This window comes from Bemisia tabaci, chromosome 4 (genome assembly GCF_918797505.1).
Source record: "Bemisia tabaci chromosome 4, PGI_BMITA_v3".
Lineage (NCBI taxonomy): Eukaryota > Metazoa > Arthropoda > Insecta > Hemiptera > Aleyrodidae > Bemisia > Bemisia tabaci.
Window position 1 is genome coordinate 43,717,063 of NC_092796.1, and position 19,597 is coordinate 43,736,659.

The following is a 19,597-nucleotide window of genomic DNA, read 5'->3' on the forward strand; positions in this document are numbered from 1 at the left end:
GTGATCGCCGGCCAGAAATGGATTTATGGTAATTTCTCCGCTGATTAACTTATTAGGTATGGTAATCGGGACTTCTCTGCAAGTAGGTTTGATCAAAATATCCGCAGCGCTGTTGCTCGATAATTTAAATGAGCACGTTTTTTTTAAAAAAGTAAAACAATTCGAACACAGTAGAGCTTTGAGGTAAAATCTACTTATTTAGTCTTTGGAGAGGAGTTTTTTCCTCCTTTTGCTTTTGCAAGTTGTTCCTGTGTAGGCGAAAAGCCCCAATGTCAAGGCCTGGCTTATGCCAGATTTTTATGAGACCCCCCAAGCCCTCATTCATTTGACAACACTCATCACTGGCAGTGAACAAGGAGTTGTCAGATGTTCATTCAAGTGCATTGACCTGTTTGACGCTCGGGTTGATTGTTTGCGTTGTGAAGGGCGGCATGGCTATATAACAATAGGAAACACAGAGGCATGGTTCCTCGCATGGAGGGATGTAATTCTACTAAGTGTCTGCGGGAATAATTTTTATTAGATTTTTTGAGTTATTCTTCAATTGGACCGCGTTAAGCAGAAAGGAACAAAGCCACATCAGAAATACGGTTGTGATAATTTTTAGCAAATTTTAGTGAATTTGCTGCATTGTACGAAACACATTCCTTAAAAATTTCAAAAAATCCACACAACCGTTCTTTTGTAAAATATTAAATTTTCAATTAAATTTGGCAATCGTTGATGTGACTTGCTTTCTTTCTTCTATACGCGATCCAATTATTTCAGTTTAAATATGTTCCAAAAACGTGTCTCAGTTGATGAGAAGCACAACTTCGGTTACTTCAAGCAATTTCTAAGAACGGAGAGCTAAATCTTTCGAATCAATTTTCTCAAAATGCCTAAAAATGCGTTGGGTCACCTCTGCTAAATGCGATCCAATTGGACTTCGTTTGGCAGAAAGGACCCAAGCACATCAGCTATTGCCAAATTTATCTGGGCAATTTAATTTTTTACAAGAGAACGTTTGTGTAGATTCTTTCGAAAATTTCAAGGAATTTGTTTCGCCCTATGCAGAAAATTCACTGAAATTTTCAGAAAAATCCGCGCAACCGTTTTCATGTAAAAAATTAAATTGTCCAATTGCATTTGACAATAGCTGATGAGGCTTGGTCCCATTCTGCCTAACGCGATCTAATTGGATTGCAGTTAGGAAAAAAGAACCAGCGCGATTACAGTGTTTTGAAAATGTTACTTCTGTATAATTTTCTACAAATATTCCGAGGGTAGCAAATGGTTTTTACTTTCCACCAAAAAATTGTTAATCGTTAAGGAAAATAATTGTGTAAATTTTAATACCGTATATATACTAAGTTTTTTTTTTAAAAGAAAGAAGAGGTCGATCGATTTTGAAGACACCGTAATCGCGCTGGTTCCACTTTGCTGAATGCGATCCGATGGTCTGCCGTGAATTCAGCCGAAATGTGTGGAGGTGGGGTTCATGACGGGGAAGTTCAGTGCAGTGGGTGACCCGTTTAGCCCAGTTCTCATCAATGAGATCGGAATTATTTTTAATGGGAGCCCGGAGCCTGCTCGAAAATACACTGACGGAGTTACACCTTGTTATTAACGCAGGAAGTTTTACGGTCGGATCGCTCCTCGCGCCCAATTTTATTTCCCTCGCCGCGGCCGCGGTCGGCGGAGAGCGAGTTACGACTTAACCCACGGCTAGTTTAACAGAAATTCTCATTCATCCGAACCGGTGAAAAAGAAATTTCAGGTATCTCTTTCCGCGATACTCTGCTCGTTGCCGAATTCACTGAGTAGTCGCGCAGGAGAGGGCAGAGATGAAGTTGTGAGTTGTCGAGTAAATAATAATCCCGAGTATCTTTAAGTGAGTGAGCGGGGTCAATGCTGTCTTCCCAAATTCTTTCTCTAGTTTTAAGTTCCCTTCTGGGCACTCGCACTCCTTGCGATTAATTGGACCGAGTTCATCACAAACGAAACAACCCGCATTTCCCTGGTAAAAATTGGCCGTAGAATCTGTGCTCCAAAATACCATAGACCTACAGCCGGCTGTAAGATTTCCAATAGCTTCTATGGCCGGCTACACAATTTCTTATAGCCTTTAATAGCAGATGGCGATTAAGCAACAGCCAGGCGATAAAGTGTATGCTAAACGTTACTAATTACGGATGCTAGGACTTAGTGAGTTTTTGGACTACTGCTCTCTTTTTGGGCCGTAGTATCTTGATTTATTTTGCGAGGAAAGCTCCGTACTTTTGATGGATGCCTGCCATTCCTAACATATTAGAGCGCCTTCAGTTTCGTATGATACCGTGCAATACCTCTGGTGTGAAATAGTTGCTTCAAGCGCCGTGATACGCTGCGGCGCGGCAGGCGGGCAGCCAGCGCGGAACGCGCATTGGCGCCTACAAACCTAACAGGGATACTTCAAGCGTTGCGCAATGCGTGAAGTATCCCTGTTAGGTTTGTAGGCGCCAGTGCGTCGCCGCTCCGCTTTGTGTTAGGCTCTAATATATTTAATCTGGCGGAGTCAGCGTTATTCAACTCATGAGTTTGAAATGTTTGCACATTCTGTATGGATTATTCTCATTTTAATTGATGAAAAAAAATATGTATAAAAGGAAAGTATAATGTGTGTAAATATTAAGGTGGTTCCGTATCAACCTTAATGATTCCCAAAGCACACGAATTTCTACACAATTTTTTATAGCCTTTTATAATCGATAGCGAAAAAGCAACAGCCAGGCGATAAAGTGTAAAGCCCGGCGATAGGAACTATAGCCCGGCTGCATAATTTTTTATCGCTTCGTATAGCCCGGCCGTATGATTTTCTCCGCATTCTACAGCCAGCTATATAATTTTCTGTAGCCTTCTTTAGCCGGCTATAAAAATTCCTATGGTATTTTGAAACGCAGCTCTTATAGCCAATTTTTACCAGGGTTTCAAAAAATCGAATTAAGAATGTTTTTGCGTTCCACTAGTCGTATATATTTCCCTGCCAAAACTCAAATCGAGAAAAAAAGTTGTCTGTGTTAAGAGGGGTTTAAATTTATCTTTTGCATTAAGCCTTATGGAGAAATTAAACTTCAAACCTCTTTTTCTCCGTTTCAACTTTATGTGGCTTGGTTCCTTTCTAGTGAACTCGGTCCAATTTAAACTGACCAACTAGGGCTGGTACTCTGCTCAGCAATCCTCAGCGTGCAAACGTTTGGTTTTTTGACGCTGGCCAGATTTTGAACTCATTTCCTCGAATTTCACCTTCTCCGCATGAATTTTTTCAAATGCTCGACAACTCTGACATGTTATCGTAATCACTCTGTATAACATAAGGAAAACGTGCTTCATTGATCTATAGTGCTCCCTGGAAACTATAAACCTGCAACTCTCTGCTTCTTCACATTTTACTGCAAAATTCTTGAGTGAGGAAGTTAACATCTTGCGAAGTTGGCCCTTAATTCAAAGAACTCTTCTTTTCATTTCTTTCTATCTTCCTCTTCCTCATCGATAACTTTCAACGCCTACTTAAAATCTTTACCTGTCAAACAGTCCTTCCAGTCTACCACGAGTTTTTAGAAAGTTTGATCATCCATTTAAAAATCATTTCATTGGGTAGTCAAGAGAGGCATGCAGTACTAGTAATGCAATTTTTCGCCATTACTGAGGATGAAATTTAAAAATCATGCAAGTTATGCGCTGCGTCATGCCTTATCATGCGTCTTCAGTTCCCTGCATGGACGATTCCACTTTGAGAAAAAACCTTCAGTTATCCGCACACTTTTCAATTCAGAGGAGCGAGCCGGCACTAAAGCGAATCGATCGCTTCAATCGACAGAAGTAAACTTCAGTTTTACGAACCAAACGTTTAATTCAATGAACTGAGAACATGTCGCATATCGATCGAAGTTTCTAGGTGCGGTGAAGTGAACTGAGCCTTCGGTTCTTAGAACTGAAGCTCAGTATTGTCAACTGAACCAATCGGTTCGCTCGATTGAACTGCCGTAATAGCGAAGAGAGCAGTGCATTTCTGTATGAGCCATGGTTAGCACAGGCTTTTATGTGTCTCGGGGTTCATCCCATAGCATGTACTTACTATGCTCTCTTCGCCATCACGGCAGTGAAGGTTCAATGCTCTGAACTGAAGAGCTCCATACTGAACTTTCGGTTCGTATAATTGAAATATCTTCTTTCGAGAGGTTTATAATTTTGCAACTGGTGTAAAATTCTACTCTTTCTGCCTCTTTATGCGATAATATGGGGGTCTAAAATACAGGAACCAATCAGAAATGGATTTCACGTACCTTACTTTTCACCATAAGGGGACCCTATGGGACGCGGTGTTCGTACTATCCTAACAAAGATACTCTACAGGGAAAGGCTTGAATTTGAGGCTATCTGGGAGAAACTTTTCGGATGGAGGTTGGTTCTCAGTTGGCTTCGGGTGAGACGTTGGAAGCAGATCCACCCGAGCAGGCAGAAGCGGAGCACTTCATCATCCCGCCCGCCAGGGCGGAGGACTCTACAACCGCGCCGGTCAACGGTCATTATAAGTGGGCGGCCGTCGATTTTTTCCCCATCGCACAGTGGATCCGCTTCAGTTTGTGAAACCGAAATAAGAAGGGAAAAAACCACGCGGTGTTCCCGAAATGACAAACGTTACCAATAATTTTATTCAAACTGATCGAGGTATGTAGACGCATGGATCGCAAGACGGTATGTTGGAATTTTTAACCAACGTGCGTTAAAAATCGGCATCAAGCTGAAAATCTCAATAAAAAGGGAAAAAGCTCACACAGAAGCACAATTTATAATAAAAACAATAATAATTTCATTGCTGTCGTGAATTCAAGAGATGGCAAGAAAGATACGGACCCAATCATCATTGTTTGGAAACATTTAGTGAGGGACATGGCACCAAAGTACATGAAAAATTGTACGGCATGATTCATTTTTTACGAAAAAAATGAAATAAACAAAAATTGTGTCTTTTCTTTCTTGACGAGTAGGAATCACGCCAATTAATAAAGTTGAAATTAACGGTGGCATCTTTTTTTTTTTTTTTTTTACTTATCTTTACTCAAAATTTTTTGCTTTATCACTCAATATCCATACACGTAGTCTTCACATAATCTCTCTCCTCTTTTTTAGCGATATGGTATCATTTCAAGAAAAATTAACTAAAGTATACGAGTAAGAATAAAATTGAAGAAGAAAGTCGACTGACAAGGAAAAAAAATAACAGCACTTCGTAGAACAAACTGTAATTTTATCATTGTTTAAATAGAAGGAACGGATAAGTTTGCCCCGTAGAAAAAGGGGCATTACATTTTTCAATTTTCAATTTTTCGTTAAAACGTTCCGAACAATCCAAAAATTAAAATCGAGCAGCCATATTGAGACGACCTTGTCAAATTGGGGTCAACCACTCCTTCTGAGGTTTTCAAATAATACTGCAACTTACCCTTAAACGTTTAAGTTTTTCATGGATTCAATTTATAATGTATACAAAAATGACTTTTTCCTTTCAATTTTAGTCTTTAATATCAGGTCCGTGAACTTTAGTCTTATACACATTCAGTCACATAGTCATTCTCGTGTAGTAACTAACAACTTCTTGCACATTTGTCGTCACCTAATAGAAATTACATGATTAAAAATCGGGATAAGAAATATTAAAATTAGATTTGTGCGTCATACATGATGCGATTGCCGGCCCTCAGTGCGCAGCTATGTGTATGAAATGATCATTGCTAGTCTAGTTTCTCCCGACAATGATATACATGTATACATTGCACTCACTTGTTCGAGAAGAGAACCAACTGCGCACGTATCTTCCTATGCCATCGGATGCGGTTATTGAGACCGTTTTCTTGTGAATGAACTGAGAAGGAATCTATCTCTATTCTTTTTTATTCTCTTCGAGGATATTCTAGTCTCAAAGAATCCCATTCATCGTTCTAATAGACTTCCTCCCCCGCCGATTTTTAATTGCCTATTCTAATTTTCTATCCAATATGAGGCATAGCATAACTTACTTAGCTTCTGATTTCCTGACTATCTTCAGTGAGATGTTTTATTTTAAATTATTATTCTACTCGCTTAGAGGCACAAAATTATGCCAAAATACGGAAGAAAATTGGAAGATCAGCGTGTGATGGACATCGACTAGAATAAACATGCCACTGGTCCATATAAGATGGCGTAGGTATAAATATTTCTAATAAGACTGCAGTCGAATATAAATGTACCTGAGAAGGCATAGGTCGCCAGCACGGTGCAGCTTATTTCAATTAATTAAAATGATACAATTAAAAATTAGTAGTCAAGCCGCGGACGATAACATTGCTTTTCTCTTAAACCCAATTTCACATTGGTGAAATGATGTAGCCCACGCTGTAGCGAGATGAATGACGATATATAGGGTGTTAGTCAAAAAGCTGCAGCATGATTGCTTCGTTAATATATACATCGGTCCCAGAAGCTTAGCTAGTGTATTCCCATATTTTTGAGAACTATCATTTATTTTATTCTTGAAAAGTTCAAAAGTTATATTCTGACGACTAAAAATCAATGAAAAGGACCACGATTTCATTTGTACGACCATTCTTCTCCCCCTTCTACCTATCGGAACCCCCCTTCCTCATCTTTCTTTCGACCCAAAAATTTGTGTTTTGAACTCCTTCCGCCGCGCCGACGTGTGTGGGACTATAACCCCTTTAATTGCTGTTAATTACACTGGTACTCATGTAGCTTGAACTTCAGCAAGTGAGTAAAACTGAGCGGCTATGTGCAACGGCTGTAGCCAGATTTCATTCTGCCCTACATCTGTTCAGACACATGTAGAATAAACACATGCCGAGTGGTGTACTTGCATACGAGCGTTTGCAGCCCTCGGCGCAAAATTATTCTGTTAAACTTTAAAAATTACGTCATATCTTTTCAATATTTGCCATCGTGAATTTCCATTTTATCAATAAGATCATGCATTTGTAGTACCAATGGTCTCTCCTGAGGGTGAAAATTGGACGTACTTCTGCCGAACAGAACTATGTGCATTAGGACGTGAGCCCTGTTATGAATATATTCATATGCACATAGTTCCATTTGTCAGAAATGCGTCTAATTCTTAATCATCATCATCATCATCATCATCATCATCATCATCATCATCATCATCATCATCAGCATCATTAATATAATCGTAGAAAGATTCCTCTTTCCCATTCCATACTTTTTATTTGAGTCCGGTAGGGTTGCCAGATTGTGCGATTAATTTGAATATTTTACATGGTTTGAATGGGGAAAGATGATGACAATTTTGCAATCATCTTAGAGGAATGTGTCTCAGTTTCATGAACTTTTGATAATGACATTTTCTCCATTTGGTTATTGACCAGTGGGTCTTTATTTTTGGGCAAGGAATGTTATTTTGTGTCATTGGACTCCCATAAATTTAGAGACACAGTTGCTTAATCCTAGCGACATCTAGTAGCGCTCGGAGTACATTGAATTCCCACCTTTGAACAGGGCTGGATTTGCCATTAGGCAACATAGGTCATAGTCTAGGGGCGCAACATTCTGAGGGGTGTAAAATTTTTGAGAATTCTAAAACGTTTTTTCAAATTTTTTGAGTTTTCTCTCTCTTCATACTTATCAAAACCAGCATTTTTCTGACGTCTAACTTTTCGCAACTGGGTACCTCAAAATCGTTTAAAATCGTGTTGTTATTTTGACGAATTATTTGGGCTATTTTTTTATATCATTCTTATTTGCTTAGCGCTACTTAACTGTACCATGTCAAATGGGAACTCTTAATGATACAAGCTCTGGATGGGGGGAAGGGGGGTCGCTCTTTTCTGTATGAAAACATCGTTACATAAATCCCCCCTCCCCTCCCATCCCCGAGTAACAATCCTGTGACCCTTCCCGGAAGATTCATCTTGCGCGGCGCGCGGGACTTTATTGACTGTCACATTCTTTCTTCTTGGAGCATCCGTCAATAGCGGAGATTGACATTGCACTTATTTTTAACGACCGTGAACTGAGGGAAATCAAATGTTATTATTGAGCCACGGCGTTCGATTTAGTGGACGTCAATCATGGACGTGGGCCGGGAGGGGCGAGCGGCTGCTGCTCGCGTCTCCAGATGAATATCTTCGACCGACGCGACGCGACGTCATGACGTTCTGTTCGCATCGTCGTCTTCGTCGTCGCATCTTGATCTTGATCAGTCGACTTAAGCTACGGTTCCACAGGGAGCGGACGACGCCAAGTTTTCCGCGCAAAATCAACCGCGCGCCATAATCTCGCGACAGGGTTGTGCTGATAATCGATAATAGTCGATAATCGATAGACGTTTGCGACGAGGGTCGCCTAAATTAGCAGAGTTAAAAGAGAAACCAAACCCGTAATTTGGCCTGGAGCAGCGCGGCGCAGAGAGCAATGATAACGGGGACTTATATGAAAAGGAGAAGCCCTCGGCGCGGCGCGGCGGTCAACATGTAACTCATTAGCGCCTTCAAGACTGCAGGAATACTACACGCATTGCGTCAAAGACAATGCGCTCAGCTCAGCGATCGGCGTGAAACGCATATCGCCTACAAGACTGTAGGAATACTTCACGCATTGCGCCAAACACAGTGCGGTCAGCGCGGCGCACCCCCGGCCAATCAGAAGCGCTAAGCTGGACTTATGTGCAGTCGAGACCCACCTTAAGTATATTGAAGAACGGTGGAAGGACCGACAAAATTCGGCCCCAGTATTTGGAATCAAGTTGCTGACGGCAAATGTTCCCTGTTATCCCGAAGTGGTTTTAGTCCTCAGTAGATCACAAGTGGTTTTAGTCCTTTTGTACGAAAATAAAGTAAAAATGTGCATTCCGATAAGGCAATATTAAGGCTGGACCATGACTGACAAAAACTTCATCGGCTTTCTTTTAAAATTACATTCCACGCAGCTGTTTAAATGTGTTAATTTTAATCCGCCATAATTTCAGTTTGGTTTGATATTTTTGCCCGGACGTTCGTGAGATACTCACCAATGCCCTGGTTTCAATGATTTAATCTGGAGTTTTTGTTGACTTAGTTTATATTCTCAGATAAAAAGGGTAATTTTATGCGATGTCTGTGCTGTACATCGATTGAGATTCCATTGACCCCACGGGGAAAAAACATCTCTAATTTTAAAAGGCTCGAGTTACAGACGGAGGAAATAGAATCCCGGCGCATTTACAATCCAATTTGTGCGTACAAACTAATTGTTTTTACAAAATACACGTGCAACGCGACGCGACGGCTGATGACGTAGAGGAAGTCAGTGCGCCGTACCGCTTTGTGGCGGCCACCCTCGCCACTAATCACAAACCGCAAATTAGACGTTTCAGTAGCTTGTCTACAAATCATACTCCAACGGCGCTAAACTGAATCGAGAAAAGACAGATTTTATCGCAATTTTACGGGGTCTCGAGAGTCTTCCGGCGAACTGACAGCGGCGTTAAGATGAATTCGTCTCCGCATTCAAAAGAGTTACTCATTTGCTGGTAATTACAATTCAGAATAAAGTTGTTTGGAGTGGAAACTAATTTGATGGTAAATCTCGCCGCCTCTCTTCGGGCCGCAAACACGTTCTTCGGTCTTAATTTGCTACTCTCCTCTGTCTGAAAGTTTGATTTCTTTGTCGAAAGCGTGGAGCGGGGAGAGGAGAGGCACACCGGGAAAAATCATCTCTTGTATTCGGCAAAAAATTACACACAAACTTTGAAACCATAAACTAAATAGCAGACAAGGTTAAGTAAAAATCCATCCGTCTGGATCGTAAGTGAAATTAGCGTGAGCTATTTAAAATAAAAATAATTCAATCTGGCCGCGCCATTTTTGCCTTATCTTTCTGTTTAAAATGAACACGTAACAACCTCTTTTTGGTTGATTCACTTCTTTCACAAAATAATGACCGAAGCTGCAATCTTTTGTTTGCTAACTTGTGCATGAACCAGAAACTGATAAAATCAAAAGTACACACGTAAGATAACCGAGGCCGGTAAGAAATCACGTCTTCAATTTTGCAGCATGAGAATGAGCCAAAATGTTTTCAGAGAGTACAGATATTCTATAATCTTAACGCAAAACTTCAATCATGTTTTTGAATTTTTAATATTTTATTTGTCTATATTTTTTTTTCGTTTACACTATTTTTAATTATTTATTTTAAGAAAATATTATTTTTGAAATCACAACATTCTCAACGATCGGTATCCTGTGGGCGCACGCGTACGCTGCGGTTATCGCTTTAACGGTGCGAAACGCCTAAGCGCCTTCATTTGTCTGTGTATGCAACATAGACATCTCCGGAGTACGAATAGTTGTATGCAGCGTAAATATCACATACATCGTACAGGTCACGCATGCCCCGCGTTCTGGAAACTATGGTGTAACACCATATTACGTACTTGCGTGGCATTTAAATCTACCGACTTTGACTTGGTAGACCTGCAGAAACAAATTCTGCTCAGCCTAATACCTAAAAATTTAAAAACCTGACATAGTATAAAGTAGATTACATTTTGCAATAAGGTACCGCGCTGTCTCTGGCTCTCCCATAAAAGCACCTTTCTGCATAGGGAAAACAAAGAGCATATATGAGGACTTATCTGTAACAATAGCGGATGTGAAAAATTATCTTTTCGAAACACATTAAAAAAACTGTTGTGGCATCGAGAAAATTTTGAGAAAATACTTGAGATGTGATCTTCGAGATCTGTACATTATGTCAGAGCCAAACATATTACATTTTTGTGTGACCAAAACAGTTTTTTAAGCGTGTTTCGAAAAGGTAATTTTTCACATCCGCCATTGTTACATATAAAGCCTCATATATGCTGTTTCTAAAATGAACCAGAAATAGTGGTTCCTTATTGCAAAATGTGGTCCAAGTAAGCATTGTATTGAAAATAAGAATAAATCAACAAAAATATGAATTGTGTTTCATCAATGATGTAACGAGTGATCTTTTGTGTTGATAGGTATTGGAGCTAATGAAGGAAGTTGCGGAAGATGAGGATTCGAGTGACATTTCCGGTTACCATTCAGATTCAGATAGTGCCATTATGATGTCCGGCAACTCACCCTACGTCAGCAAAAGAGCCAGACATAATTTCTTAATGCGATCAGGTAACTAATCATAATTTTTCCTTAAATAATAATCTATTTTTTCTGTTTTCGGTGAATTATTCACGTAAGTATAGCGTGAGGGTGATCAATATTGACCAATCCCCATCAATCTAAAGTAGGTGAAAATGAGACTTCACAATAACATTGCGAAAATTGTGGTACCTACAATTAATAGAGTAACTAAAGCATGTCGGTGGCTGATAGTATTATTATCCTTCATCCTGCATTTGCATACGGGGCAGACGGAAATTTTCGGTGACATACCTCTAAAGTCTCTACAACCGCAGTTTATAAGACCCTAATTCAAAGAAATCATAAAAAAGGGTCCTCGGGTACAGAAATTTATAATTTAATTTTTCAAAGCAAAGCAAAGAAAAATGCCCGCAAACGTCTTGGCACAAATGAAAAACGCTTAGTTTCAAACTAAGCCAGAGCTTTGGTGGTTTTAAGTTCGCAGAGCAAAAAACATAGTATCCAGAAAAAAACTATTCACAATCCTACCAAAGCACAAAAGTGCCAACACATAATGCGACTTTATTCCCTAAATTGACCAACAAAATTATTTTAACGACTCACAATTGGATTGCATCTTGCAAAAAGGAACCACTAGCATTACAATGTTGCTAAGATTGTGCAACTTCTTTTGTCTTGGAGGAAAAACCCGATTATCCATTAATAGTTTCCATTTTACCCGCTAAAACTGTAAATTTAAGACAAAAATTACCATCTTTTCATTGTTTTTCACTATTTCCGCAATTTTATTGCAAAAGATGAAGTTGCACAATCTTAGCATCATTGCAATGCTAGTGGTTCCTTTTTGCAAAATGCAATCCAATTTTTTCTCTATGACACCAGAGGAGCTTTTTTGTCAAAATATTTAGAATCGATTTTTTACCCTACTCGACAAAAACCGCCGCACTAAAATTTTTGACTTCCGTGGATCGAGATCCTATTTTCTATTGACGATCCCAATGTGTTACTAACGAATACGACTGCAACATTACTTCAAAGCGGAAAAGTCCGGTAAAATTTCATAAAAATAAGTGCTCAGCTTTTAAAATCCCCGTAAAATCTCCCCTCCCCCATCCTACCGAACGTCAGCATGGCCATAATTGAGGAAACGCCGTTTACGTAATACCACGCATACCCACACACTCTCAGTTAATTACATAATTTACCAGTCTATTGTCTGAGGGGGTATTATACACACAGCGTCCGGCAATGGATCTTCATCTTGCTTGGATCTTATGACTGATAACGGCGGCTCATTTTTAATAGTTTTAGCGAGTGATCTAGGTTCAGGCATCCGGAACAAAGATGCAATGGTGCCATAGTGCAATGACTCACATCGACTCCCTTATTTTTTCAATCGGGTGATTCCAGAGAGTTGATTGACAAGTTTTTTTTCGGGGAGGGGGGTGTTTCTCTGACAAATCCACAAAATTATTTACTTCCCGGGTTTAGGGATATACACACAAGGACTCCTACGATTTTCTCTGAAAATTTGCTTAGACAGAGAATATCCTTGATGGTGACAAAACGCATCATACAAGCATATTTTCTTCCCTCTCGTGTGTTTCCTCTTCTCTTCTCCTTCTCCTCTTCTTCTTTTTCTTCTTCTCCATCATTATCTTCTTATTACTATCTCAATCCGGGTTCAATTTTCGATTTTTCTGACTTATCTTCCCGCTTCAACTTGTCTCAGGGACGTCAGAGTCGCGTCCCGTGAGGACGGTAACTGGAGAAACCCCAAAAAGTTTCATTCCTGCGATTCGAACTTGGAAAAATTCCATGAAAGCTTCCCGAGAAGATAAGGCCCAAAATTCCGCATCGACCAGGAAACGACACACAGTGGGTTGAGTCAATTACAAAAGTCGGACATGAAATTTTTTACTAAAACTACACATTTTGATGTTCATTTCGTCACATGTTAAATTTCAAGGGGTGTTGATAGAAGAAAACTTTACGAGGAAACCAATGGAGCCACTTTTAGAACCCCGAAGTTTTGTATAAACGGAGTTATAAGCATTTAAAGTTTCCAAATTTTGTCCGACCGCTCCTATTGACTCGATCCACTGTGCGGCGTCGTTTTTTAAAAAACCCGCTGGAAATCAATCAAGACTTAAAAATTCAAAAGTATTGGCTACTTGTACTTCTTATTTTAGTTGAAAATGATAGAATATTTTCTCCCATCTTTGCATCAGTTTGGCAACTGATCCAGAGAGCATGCCTGCAGCGGTGACGCGATGCGAGGCCTGAGAACGGAAAGTTCGCTCACACCTCCAAATGCGTCTTCGGAGCGTTTTCGTTCATATTTTCATGTCTTCATGCAAAACCTCCGCGGGTATTCCGGAAGCATTCCGGTCGCAGCGCAAACTAATGAAGGAGCGAATGGTGAGAATGGACGGACGTGCACCAAATTCAGAGTTTTGCGTAATTTTTTTGATGTAACTAGGCGGAAATGACCGACGGGCAACCAATGCCCCTTAGCCCGACTCATAGCTCAAATATTAATACATGTAACAGGGAAGGGAAGTGGATCTTTGTTTCCAGCAAAGTCAAAAATGCACCGCGTTCGATTGAAGTTAATCGTGGGGATAAACAGGGTTTTCCTATTATTTGGAGTAATGTGAATTTTCTATCTCGGTATTCGTGAGAGTAGTTTTGAAATGAAAGAAAATTGAAAAATTTCGTTTGTAAGTTTAACTCAAGCTTGCGCTTCTAATTTGAGATGTGTCTTACATACCAACATCGATACATAAAGCTGTTTTTTTTTAAAATGTTCTTTCTCTTCTCTATAGTAGAATACGTAAAATGTCAATAATCCAAGTTTCCCACAGAAACTTATCTAGAGGAAGAGTGTGCATGAAATCTACAAGTGTCTATTCTATAATTTATTGATAGACAAGATTTGCACGAAACGCAAGATAAATCTTCGAATGAGTAAAGTAAATAGTTTCAGGGTGGCTTTTTTTTCTTGGCCTTTGCAAATTGAAGAGGAAACAGCCCTACGCGTGAACTTCATACCTACTTCGCGTATCAGTTCTGATTCCTGTAGATTTTCAATTAGAAAACGCCAATGTTTTTTTTCCCCTTTATTTTCTTTCTTTTTCTTGGGTGGGTTTTAGGGAAATTGCTAGCAAGGAGCCTTGAACGCATGTAATTGTAGCAGGCGTGAAGCATTCGTGCAGTCTTGTAGGCGCTATGCGGCTCACACTGACCGCACTGTGTTTGACGCAATGCGTGAAGTATTCATGCAGTATTGTAGGCGCTGATACATAGCACACATAGCACACTCTAAGAAATCAAACTTTCTTCGCGAGCCCAAAGATATTATGACATTTGAGTTTTAAGATTAGTATACACTTTTTGGCAGCACTATACTTCGAATTGTATTCGAAGTAAAAGGATTAATGGATCATAATGGCCCTATTGGTGTGTTCTGTGTCGGTATAGGTTCTTGTGCTCTTCTTGTCTGTAACACAAGCATGAATGACTCCATTTTTCTGAGATAGTAGAGCCCTGTAATGAGATATCATCGAGGGTGCTCTCCATATCAGTGGCGAGGCGTTAATTATCGATTGTCGATATTGCCCCATTTGAGGCTGTGGTGAAGAATCGTTGATGAAGGTGTTCGTTGCGAAACCCTGTCCCCGTCGATCGATCCATTTCCAAAGGTTTGAATGGCAGATCAATCGATATGTTGCAAAGCATGCCACGTCACTGCTTCTTATCATAGCGGATACAACGAGATAAGATTTGCTTGAGGCCTGATAATAATAATTTACCTGGACGCTAAATTTTTCACCAAGGTCTGACAACTATGCCGAATCCTCTAAAAATTTTCGCGCGAGTTCAAAACTATGTAATGCATTCTAGCACCATGTCCAAGAGGCGGAACGGTTTATGGTCGATAAAGCGGAAACACGGACCAATGTTCCGATGTTCTTTCTTCGGGCTAGTACCCCCGATTGTCAAATGGTGCTGCGTAAGCGCCTAGTTCACCCGCTAAAAACACTTAAAAGTGAGGAACTCAAGTGAGAGGCACCACTACAATATTTTTAAGTTATGTGTCACCTATACTTCTAGACAAATTTTGCATTTCTAGGAAATCTGAGCCTTGTGATAAACGTCAATATGGGCTCATTACCATCAGACGAATCGTTTCGTCGCGTCGATGCTTTCGACTCAGCTTTTCGGAGATGATGCCAGGATATGATGATGAGGGCAATTTAATCGCTCGCTTAATTTTGGTGTTGCTTGAGTTCAGTTTCGATTTGAGTTGTGCGGTTACGTGGACAACTCAAATCGAATCATGCTCAATCTTGACATGCTTTGCGATAAATCGATTGATCTACCATTTAAACCTATGGAAAAGTATTGATCACTAGGGTGTTCGCAGCGAGCACCTTAATTTATAATCGATTTTTTACCATAGCCTTAAATGGGAAAATACCGATACCTAATCTATCATTCACGCCTCGTCACTGATGAAGTCTCGCGCGCTACGAGAGGTCAGGCTAAGCGATTTTTGTACCTCATGTTTGGAGGACTGGTCAAGGGAGTCATCATTAACGACTCGTTTTATTCAGTGAAAACATCATCGAGTTAAAGTTTCAGAAATTCTATGAACCTATTGAACCTGCACAATGTTCTCGCGCATATATTCGGATTGCTGCAGCTTTTAAATGTTGAAGTCCTTCATTTTTTTTTCTTTTGTTTCAGTGAGATCCAGCAGTAACAGAAGTGCCAGAACCAACCTTTTGCTCAGTACAGGATCCAGTTCAGACAGCCCTCCAGACAGGGATAGAGAGAGAGGTACGTAGAAGCCATCCTTAGCGGGCAATGTTTACTTTGTCCGAAAGTCATCGTTAAAATTTAGTCGGCTCATGTGATAACGTCCAATTTCCATGTAATTCCCTCAATAATTATCATGAGTGATATTCTTTTTCCTAAACAAGCTCTTCCTTCATCAAGTCTGTTAAAGCTAATTAAGCTTCAACCCAAGTCTCAGTGGTTACGAACTTTATAAAAAAAGAACGCACTGTCAACCTGTAAACCTATGTGAATGAAGCCCTGTCCATATTATTATCATGAAGTAAATTGTTGTTATGAAGCTCACAAGTGTTCTTTTATAAAGTTTGTTACTACGGAGACGTGGATTGAAGCTTAATTAGCTTTAAAAAAGTCCTGTTCAAGCTCAAGAAAATTCTCTTCTCTGAGGATCCACGAGGAAATCTATAATAATTACAGACATTCTTTTAATACTGTTTTGACTTTTTTAGAATTTGTTCTTTTTAGACTCTTTCAGACGGATTTTTTGTTTTTTAAACATGAGATATTTTTAAATGAGTCGGTTATTGTTAAACGAAGGGGTATTGTTGTTCGACAGGTAATTCCTGGGATTGGTCGACTGAGAAGGCAATGGACACGGTCGGGGTGAGCCTGGCGCTACCCTCTTCAGAGATGACCTGCTGCCGAAATTGCGAGTCACGGGCCTCTCAACAGATGGCGCTGCCGGCCCCTGTCCACGACGACCGCGAGCTAGTCGCTCTTCAAGCTGAGCTGGACAACACCAAGGCTGAACTCGAGAAAGCCACTAAAAAACTCGATAATATCACCAAACAACAAGCTCAGGCGCAATCCTCCAAGTAAGTAAAATTGCAACGATGCACTTTTCAATCATGTATTCCTTAGAGGAAAGTCACACAAGGATTAATTCATATGAAGAGCTTGTGCAATTTCTAAAACTCATTTCATGAATTTCTTAAGAAGCCGATAGAAATATTAAATTTTACTGTTTTTCTTCCTTCTTATCCTCCCTACAAACTTTTTCAGTTACAAATGGACCGCGTTAAACAGAAAGGAACCAAGCCACATCAGCTATTGCCAAATTTAACCGGACAATTTAATTTTTACGAGAGATCGTTTGTGCGTATTCCTTTGAAATTTTTAAGAAATTTGCTTCAGACTATGGAGAATTTTCACCGAAATATGCACGCAGATCCGCACAACCGTTTTCATGAAAAAAATTAACTTGCCCGATTAAATTTGGCAATAGCTGATGTGGCTTGGTTCCTTTCTGTTTAACGCGGTCCAATTATAACATGATTCTATCACACTTTTTCACACAGACACACTTTTATTTATTGATGGCACTAACCATTGTTGAGGGGCTTGGAAGGCAAGGCACACAAGAGCAGTTTTTGAAAAAATTGAGATATTAATGATTTCAGGGAAACCAGTCTTTAATGCATATTTTGTGAAAAATTCGCTCCCAAATCTAATTGTCCAACATCGAGAAGTCAGTTGGAACTTTCTCTCCGCCTTAAGGATCTATGTAATTTCGAAACTTCAAATACGCATTTCTCGAAATGGCAAAAACTGCACTTCTGCGCCTTGCCCTCCAAGCTCCTCAATTAGCCTTACTGAATCCTGCACATAAGTTGCCCAGTTTCTTATCATGCTTTTTTGTTTTCACAGAGAACTGAGGAACATTCTGGCATGAAATTTTGTGAGGAGGAAAAAAGGTAGACAATTTGTAGATCAAAATATGTATAGCAACAAATTATACTCCATAAAAGAGAGGCTATTTTTGTTTTTCGCGACTTGATTTATTATCGATGTTACAGGGAACTATCCAGAGAGCGTTTAGTTCGCTGCTACGCTAATTTATACTCGCAAGCCAGGGTGGACGCTCTGGATTCTCTGGATAAGCTACCGCAGCTGAGAGACGCTTCTGAGCTCAAATCCAAGATCCTTTTCTCCGTAGTTGTGGTATGAATTCAACATATATTTTCTTCTTGATTTCTTTAAACTAATATAAATATGCGATGCATTCAAATAAATCGACGATGAAATTAATAAAAATAAAATTTTGAATGCAGTGTCTCAAATTTTCCGCTGAAAGAGCACAACCGGCTTTTTTACATCAATGTTCGCATCAACATAATTTCAACATGTACCAAAATTATCGTTATTAGCAGGATATTATCTATTGATTTTACTAATTTACCCAAAAAAGCATAAAAGAGGCTGCGCGCGTAGCTCCAACTGGCGAGAGAGCCGAAGAGGATAAGAAACTCTTAGAATTTTCTTCATCAGCGCCTTCAATTAATTGAAACACAACAATCGCTACACGCAGCTCTAGGTTTGCCGGCTTGCGTGCTTATGCTCATCGTGTGCGAATTGAAATGAAATCTTGATTCAATTCATTGAGCAGGGGCCTGGGGCCCTGAAATTTCAGGAAGGCAGAGGAATACATAGGAGAGGATGGACTCTTCTTTTTAACTTCGAAGTGGAAGCCTTATTATTTACCGCATAAAGAATATAAAATTGCAGTACTTTCTATTTTAAGCAGTGTTCCAGTGCTAGCAGTTTCATCTTACAGGAGCTGCGTTTACCATTCCTGATGGCACCAGCCTTTACCTTTGGCGAATTTTTTTGGAAGTTCTCAATACCCTCTGATAAAAAAAAAAAAAAAAAAAAAAAAAAAAAAAAAAAAAAAAAGGTCCAAAATTCAGATTTGATTATTATTAACTCTGCAGTATTATAGCTTTTTTTGCCCATCTTTCTACTTTCCTATTCATTGTTTTCTTTTTGTTACAAATGTATGCTTCATGAATGTTCCATTTATGTCTTTCTGAACAGCTTGCCTTTAGATCTGCTCAAACCATGTTAGGACATAAGAAAGAGAGTGTTAAAAGACTTTTGCTGAATCCGGCGCCTCCAAGCTCTGCACACACCGAATTAGAAGCAGCCGTCAGTACCTTCCTTAGAAAAACGGTTGATACCTTCGACTTAGGCCATAGTATAGACGTAAGTATCATTTTCTGCTAATCTGGTTTTCCTCATTTGCTAAAACGAACGTAGTAAAGCTCAAAAAAAAAGAAAAAAAAAGAAAAAAAAGAAAAGTAAGCTTGAAATCAGGATGAACAGTATAGCAACATGCCATCAAAAACGCATTTCCCCCGTCATTTATACGTTTGGTATCAACATCAGGCTGCCTTGAGGCTTATGAAGCTTGATTATTATTCTTATGAAATTCAACTAATTTTTTAGAATATCATTATTTCGGCGAGGTCAATAACATATTTACTCATATAAAATTTTTTTACGCAATAATTTCCCCAAACTATATTCCATGCTCAACTGTTATCTGATGATGCTAATATGTTTTTTCCTCTCTTTTTCTCTACTCCAACAGGAAGTTAGTTCTCAGTTATGGGCAACACTTTACGACTATCCAAGTTTGAAATGCTGCAATGGCCTAATCCAGTATATTCGAGATTCCGTGAGACTTGCTTGGGCATTAGTTAATCAGGTATGTGCACTGCAAAGAATGTTAATTTTTTCAACACATTCCAAAATATCGGATAAAAAAACTCACTCTAAAATATAAAATCATGAGAGTAACGCAAAACGCATAA

The 19,597-nt window shown here is 39.5% G+C and overlaps 1 protein-coding gene across 1 annotated transcript in view; it reads left to right on the plus strand.

Annotated features, from left to right (window-relative positions):
• The window catches only part of LOC109038003 (uncharacterized), a 64,408-nt gene that overhangs the window by 42,544 nt on the left and 2,267 nt on the right, over positions 1 to 19,597 (plus strand). The window contains 6 exon segments of the mRNA XM_019052912.2: positions 11,021 to 11,168; positions 15,894 to 15,986; positions 16,561 to 16,819; positions 17,801 to 17,945; positions 18,819 to 18,986; positions 19,375 to 19,491. Coding sequence (XP_018908457.2) covers positions 11,021 to 11,168; positions 15,894 to 15,986; positions 16,561 to 16,819; positions 17,801 to 17,945; positions 18,819 to 18,986; positions 19,375 to 19,491 — 930 coding nt within the window.